The sequence below is a fragment of the Pygoscelis adeliae genome, unplaced genomic scaffold, assembly GCF_000699105.1.
Source record: "Pygoscelis adeliae isolate BGI_AS28 unplaced genomic scaffold, ASM69910v1 Scaffold347, whole genome shotgun sequence".
Lineage (NCBI taxonomy): Eukaryota > Metazoa > Chordata > Aves > Sphenisciformes > Spheniscidae > Pygoscelis > Pygoscelis adeliae.
In genome coordinates, this window is record NW_008825158.1 from 520,232 (window position 1) to 527,015 (window position 6,784).

The following is a 6,784-nucleotide window of genomic DNA, read 5'->3' on the forward strand; positions in this document are numbered from 1 at the left end:
GGGGTCGGGGGTGCTGGGTGCTGATGGACAGTGCATTATGAAGGGGGTACGGGCAGAGCCCCAGCCACGGTGGCACTAGTCTACCTGCACAGCAGCTCCTGCAGGGACTGTGCTCTGTCCCTCGTCCCCGGCGGGTCCAGCAGCTCTGGTCACGGTGCTCGGTGCCCACCCGCTTTCCCAGTGCCATGCCGGTGCCACACGGTACCGAAGGGTGAGTGTAAGGGCACGGACACACACCCACTGACATGCTCGCAGGTTATTCGTGGCTCATGCCCAGGCCTGATGTCATCCATAGGATTAAGAGATAATCCGCTCTTCGGTACGTACAAATTTCCTGAGCCCATCGTCGGACTTTGCAAAAGCCACGAGAGACAGCGGGGAGGGGAGAGGACCGACACATCTGTAGGCACAGCTGGTGTCACCGATTCCTGGCATCCTGCGGACCAAAGCTGCCTGTAACACAGGAGCAGGAGCCCCAGCACCCCCCGGTAGGGACTGCCCGGTGCAGCCAAGGGCCAGGGCAGAACACTCCTAAAACACTCAGTTTTGTGGTCTGTGCTCATTGCTATGACAAACAGCAAATTCAGAAAAACCCCAAGAACAAGCCCGTTAATTAACAAAGCAAAAACTTTTAACTGCAAAATAAAACAGTTTGCTGTCAAAACATTTTGGTTGAATATATTTTTTGCAGAGAGGGCAAAAGGTCTTCTGGAGTAAAATTCTGCCAGATTTCAAAAGCTGCTTTTTTTCCACCTAAAAATTAACCTGTATTTTTTATAGATTGAGCTGGCCAAAACTGAAAAAAATCTCCTAAACCCAAAGCTCTGCGTTCTGGTTCAGCCCAGAGATCGGTGCCCTGGGAATGAGGCTTTCAGCTGCCGCGCCCCGACATCCCTGCTAGCCCCCAGCTTCTGCGGGAGCTGCGGCAGGACAGGGCTGTCAAAGGCAATTCATTCCCTTCCTGTCAGGATTTTTGCTTTTTGGAAGGGAAGTGACCCCCGAGGTGGGGGAAAAATATAAAAATTTGGGACACGCATCTGAAGGAAACCAGGCTGCTCACAACTAAAAATAGGGGTGATTTCCCCCCTGTGATTTATGGCCACGAGGGCACATGCGATTATTCCTGAGTATTTTTATTGTGCTTCTGTGTCCAGAGTTGGCTGCATCCGAAGCCCGGAGCGAGCGGCAGCCCTGCGAGACCCGCGGCCGGGCGAGTGGGTGCTGCCGGCTCCCGGCTGCAGCACAAACCCCGCCACGTTCTGCCTGAGTCGAGCTCAACTGGCACGAACTTCCTTAAAGACGTGGCAGCTCTGTTGCTCAAGCAAACACGCCAGCCCTCCTGCCCGCAGCACTCGGGCACGTTTGCCAGGTTTGGTGCACATTAAGTTTATCAATTGATGATAACCTTGGCCAGGCACAGCCATCTGATGGACAGGGGAGGCAGAGCATCCGCTACTCTGGAAAAATTATGCCTCCCATCCCGCCGGGGTCTCAGGATCGGGCACGGTGTGTGTGAGCCACACGTGAACAGCGGAACACGCCTGGGAGTTCAGATGAAGGGCAGTGCAAGGATTTCACTTCAGAAAGGAAGCGAAGCAAGGGCTGGAGAAGGAAGAGCAGCTGCAATTCTATGTCGTCGATGGCACACAGAAAATGGCAGGTGAAGACCAAGGCTCTGAAGAGGATTTTCTCTCCTCCCCAGTGGCTCCAGCCCTCCCACCTGACACAAATGCCCACCAGTTTGCTTTGCTGAGGAACAAGCTGGGAGCTGAGAGGAATCCAGGAACAATTCTTTGCTAGAGAACACAGAGGGAACCCCCTCCTCTGCAGCAGCAGGGCACAGCAAGGACAGGCAGCTGTAAAGCATCAGCCAACCCACCTCATGAAAGGACACTGCACAGCTAAAAGGATCAGATAAGAGCAACAACAATCCAAATGGAATTTGTCCCTATGAGGAGAGCCGAAAGGAGCTGGACTGTTGCCTTCATTAGGTCAAAGATAAGAGGGGCAGCAGCTCGTGTGGGACACTGGCAGCACCAGAAGCAGAGCAGTGCAACACCATTAACAGATCGTGATCCAAGCGTGGATGCTCTGACTGTGGGGGGACAGCGAGGGCTCAACAACGTACAGAAAGGGAGAGGGCATGGTCATGGATATGCTGTTCCAGTTCATGGCAAAGCCGCCAGAGAACATCAGTCCTGCACTTCTGCTAGGGATAAGATTGAAAACGGGAGAGAACTAAATCCAGGGGGGAAGAACAAGCACCAGATCAGCTCAAAGCGCAGGGAGCTGGGGCTAATTTTCCCTCCACAGGTCTCAGCTGGGGTGTTTGCCAGGTAGGCAGCAGCAGTACAACATTCACTGTCCTGCAGGAGATTACCAGCCAGACAAGGGCACACACAGCATGATGTCGTACAGCGTTTCATTCTCCTTTCACTCTCTAAATACAGACACTCTTCTCCCTCCCTAATTCTTGACACATTTGTTCCAGGCATCTATCTGTACCCACAATTATTAGCCACGCCAAAGGATTTTGGTTAATGCAAATAAAAGGGAAAGATTTTATTCCACCTACAAATCTTCTTTGGCTCGCAGCTAAGTGACTGTGGGGTGAAATCCAGCCCTGGAGAAAGCCAGAGAGCAAAAGCCTAGCACCGTTCTTGTGCCAAACACTCTGCAGGATGGATTTACTGCTGCTGAAAGATGCTCGATTGCCTGGCTGTGATATTCTGCTTGGAGGAAGCGCTGTGGGGGAGCGAGCTTTCGGAGATGAGAGCAGGGGTGGTGCCGTGTACCTGGGGCGGCACAGGGACAGGCACACGCAGGCAGCAGCGCTGCCTGGTTCCGGAGCACTGGGGTGCGGGAAGCAAGGCAGGGTTAGAGCGTGCCTGAAGGCAAGAAGCCATGTCCTGGTGTGTCGACCAGGGGAGAAGGGACCCGGGAAAGGGCTCAGAGCTGCAGCTGCAGAAGTGGGCAGCGCGGGTGGGGGCTCCTCCAAAAACAAACGAAATAAGAGTTTCAAGGGACAGAAAGAATTCATGGCTTCAGGTCAAATTCAGCAAATATTTTTAGCCAGAAGAGGGAGGGTTCTAAAACATCATTTTTAAATGTTATAAGATTTTTTGTTCTGCAATTGTCTAGGTGAGAATTTGTTAGTTCCTTTCCAGCAAGGATGCCTCCATTTCAAAAAGCAGCGCAGCAATATCGGAAGGGTTAAGCAACTCAAACAAAAATCTGCCAGGTTGGTCAGGATCACTTTGTTTCACTGAAACCTCCAAACATTGCTGTTTCAGTTTGACTGAAACAATTTTCCTCTTCCCCATGGGATTTTTTGGTTCAGCCGCAGAACTGAAAAATCCATTATTAGCCTGGCTGTAATGCAAACTTCTCCTGCGCGCCCCCAGCCTGCAGGCCTGCCCAGCCTCTCAGTGTGCTTAAATAGCCCTGAAATAGTATTAAATAATATGGCACACTCAGTTCTCAGTGTCCCTGCAGAGGTTTCCACAGGGAGCTGGTGGATGCGACAGGGACGCTTGTCTGCTCTGCAACAACTGCGTTATTTATTGTAATTGCTAGATAGGGCTGGGTACAAATAATTTTCTTAAACATTTAATACTTCATGGCCTGTTACCAGCCTCCGTACTGGTCACCAGAACGAGCGTTTTAGTGAGAAAGAAACTTTTCCCAAGGTTGCCATTCCTGCAAATTAATGACCAGCTTTCCCCTTCCGCAGCGCAAACCTCCTTCCAGAAATGGTGCGTGCATCCACCTAGAGCAGGTGGCGGGACGAGTTCCTCGCCCCTCGCCGCCGGCAGCGCTGTGGAGCATCTTGGGAATAACGATGCTGACAGGGCAGCTCTAACTGAGCCTTGGTTGGAAAACCCGAGTGCAGTAGAGAAGTGTTTTGCCAGCTTAGCTATATAACCTCGTCCAACCTCTTTTGATGTTGGCTGTACAAATAAAAACAGCCTTTCAGTACCAGTCCCTAAATCTCCCGTTGCCAAAGCAATGACCTGTCCATTGCCCTGCACTCCTACCAGTGAGAAACCCCCCTCCTTTTAAAGGGGTTTTACTCACTGGTCACCCCTAAGAGCAATGAAACAGGCCTCAATGCCAAGACCAAGTTTAATCCAAACTTCACATTTCAGACCAGCCTAGGATGGGACTGCTTGATCTCCGTTTACAGCTGAAGAGGCTGTACGTGTCCGGCTAGGAAGCACTCACAGGAATAAAGATGTTTGTGAAATGGAATAAAAGTTTTGGCCTAAGATGGGGTGAAAAAGCGATGTTGGGAAAGGATCCCAAAGCGAGGCAAAACTGCCCGGGGATTTCATCCCACACAGGTGTATAGACTGACCTAATGGAGAGTCGAGCAAACCTGCCAGAGACCAGCGTTGTGAAGAGAGCGGAGGAAATACTTGCTCTTTTGTCCATTGGCAAAACCACTTCTCTTCTGCCAACGTTGAAACGATCCCCTCAGCATTTCTGATCTGCTACTCTCGTCTTGGATTCCAGCGGAGTAGAAACCGATCTCACAAGATTCAACTTCCTCAGCCAAGCACTGCAAAGAGCACTTGTGGTACAAAGGAAAAGAGTTATAATTAACAGCCCATGCTTGAAGAGCTTGCTTGTGGTGGGTGGTGTGATTAAACTGAAACTTAATAAATCCGACCTGCTTCAAGAGCCGCTGCTGCACTGCTAGCCCCCATCCCAAGAAAGCCCCAAACGAATGAATGGAAGAGGCACCAAAGCATTACCCGGAGCCGACGTGCGTCTCTGAGTCCGGCCGGGTGGCTGGGAAGGTAAGCAGCCAGTGTCAGAGATGCTGGCAGCAACCTGAACTGCTCTGTCCCCGCTCCCTCCTGTGCAGACCAGGGCTGCAGCTCGGCTCTCGCTTACTCTACATCCTGTGGAATTTCCATGCTCCGATGACACACGCAGCCACTCAGCATACACGCATTTCCACTACCAGTTTTTATCATCTGCCTGATGACTAATTAATATGTGCCCAATGTATAGGAGTTCTCCGATGCAAGGTGCCAGAACAGGGTGCTGGGGGGGAGGGGAGTTAAGTCATGTCAGGTTGAATTCATCGCTCGTGCAAGGGAGATACCAGAGACAAGCAGAATCTAGGAAAGCTGCGGCTTACACAGTTCAGCTGAGGTCCCTACGCCGAATCTGCCCTGCTTCCCCACAGCCTCCACTTCTGACCAGTCCTGGACTGCCCAGTGGGGCTCCATCGATGTCTTATTCTCAGGGAGGGACAGCAGAGACGCCAAGGAGATGGAAAATACAGGACTCAGGTCATTTGTAATGCAAAGCCAGGGTTTGTAATTTGCATTTGTAATGAAAAGCTTAAAGAAGCAGCTGCACCAATTCACTGGTGAAGTGCCTGTGAAATATATTCAATACATTTTGCCCCAGTATTTTGCAATATCCCATGAATTAGAAGGAAACAGATTTCTGTCTTTGATACTGCCCTTGGGTGAAAGTTTAAGCCGTAAAATTCTGAAAACTGAGCTATGAATCCTTTCCCCTTCCCTTTTCTCCTTTCACAGTGTATGCACAGAGCTGACACCTTCTGACATTTGCTGATCTATACACTCACTCGTGGTAAGCACTCAGAAGGAAAAGGTACATATACAAGCACAGAAATACTGTTTCAGCATTTGTAGATGCAACAAATTGCGCTTTCAGTCCATTCCTTATATCCCTCTAAAAACTGGAAGACAGCCTAGTTAGACTCTAGTCCTAGCTGAAAACGTGAAGTATGTACAAAGTCACATTAAGATCTATTTAAGATGACTTTCAGCCTTTCTGAAAATATTGTGTCCTGAGCTCAGGAAAAGACAAGAGCTCTTACAGAACAGCCTGCAAAACTACTTCTCTAATAGGCTGGGCAGTAGGAGAAAGAGTGGTTGCTCCTATATTTAATTACCTGGGAGATGCCCTGACACCACAATAATGGGGGTTGTATAAATACCTACATAGATTAGCTACAACTATCTAGATCACACCGCTACATCACTGCATAGCACCCCCAAGAAGCCACCGACCCTCCCAAGACAAACATCCTCAAGAAACTGAGCTCCAAGGTGTATTTTGAAGTCAGAGGCAGGATACTGAAAACCTGATCCCAGCCCTGCAGCGAGTGCAAAAATCTCTGTTATTTTCATCCTCACCTGTGAGCAGCAAAGCTCTTACGGCAACACTAGGGACTGGAAGTTCCCGCACGCTAAGACAAGGAAGGTCACGGTCTGGGCTGTCAGGGAACGTGGCTACCTGCGTCCGCTCCGGTCTCTTACCTCAGTGGGATCTTAATAGCCAGGTACCTGTCGATGGCCACCGCCAGCAAGCTGAAAATGGAGCTTTGGGTCAGCACCAGCACGAAGCAGGCGAAGAAGAGGCAGCTGTGAAAATCCACCTGGAATCCGATGCTGATGGTGATGGCGAAAGGGATGGCTAACAAACCCACGGCAATATCAGCCACTGCCAGGGACACCAGGAAATAGTTGGTTGCGTTCTTCAAGGTACTGTTGATGGCCACGGCCCAGCAGACCAGGACATTGCCCGCGATAGACAGCACAGCGATGATCAGTTCCAGCACGATATAGGTGGTTTTCATAGTGTCCATGGCGAAAGCCCAGGGCGAGGAGCTAGAACGGTTCATGAGAAAAAGGTACTTTCCACCGGGCGCCCGTCCGCAGGTACCAACAGGCCACGGGGCAGCGCTTCCCGAAGAGAAACACCCATGTCCGGGCTCACCGCCGCCTCCCGCCCGGCT

The 6,784-nt window shown here is 50.7% G+C and overlaps 1 protein-coding gene across 1 annotated transcript in view; it reads right to left on the reverse strand.

Moving 5' to 3' along the window:
- The window catches only part of ADORA2B (adenosine A2b receptor), a 19,246-nt gene extending 12,522 nt beyond the window's left edge, over window positions 1-6,724 (reverse strand). Inside the window, exon 1 of the mRNA XM_009328644.1 lies at window positions 6,306-6,724. Coding sequence (XP_009326919.1) covers window positions 6,306-6,670 — 365 coding nt within the window. The 5' untranslated portion in view covers window positions 6,671-6,724. The remainder of the gene's footprint in view (window positions 1-6,305) is intronic.
- Window positions 6,725-6,784: the final 60 nt, after the last annotated feature.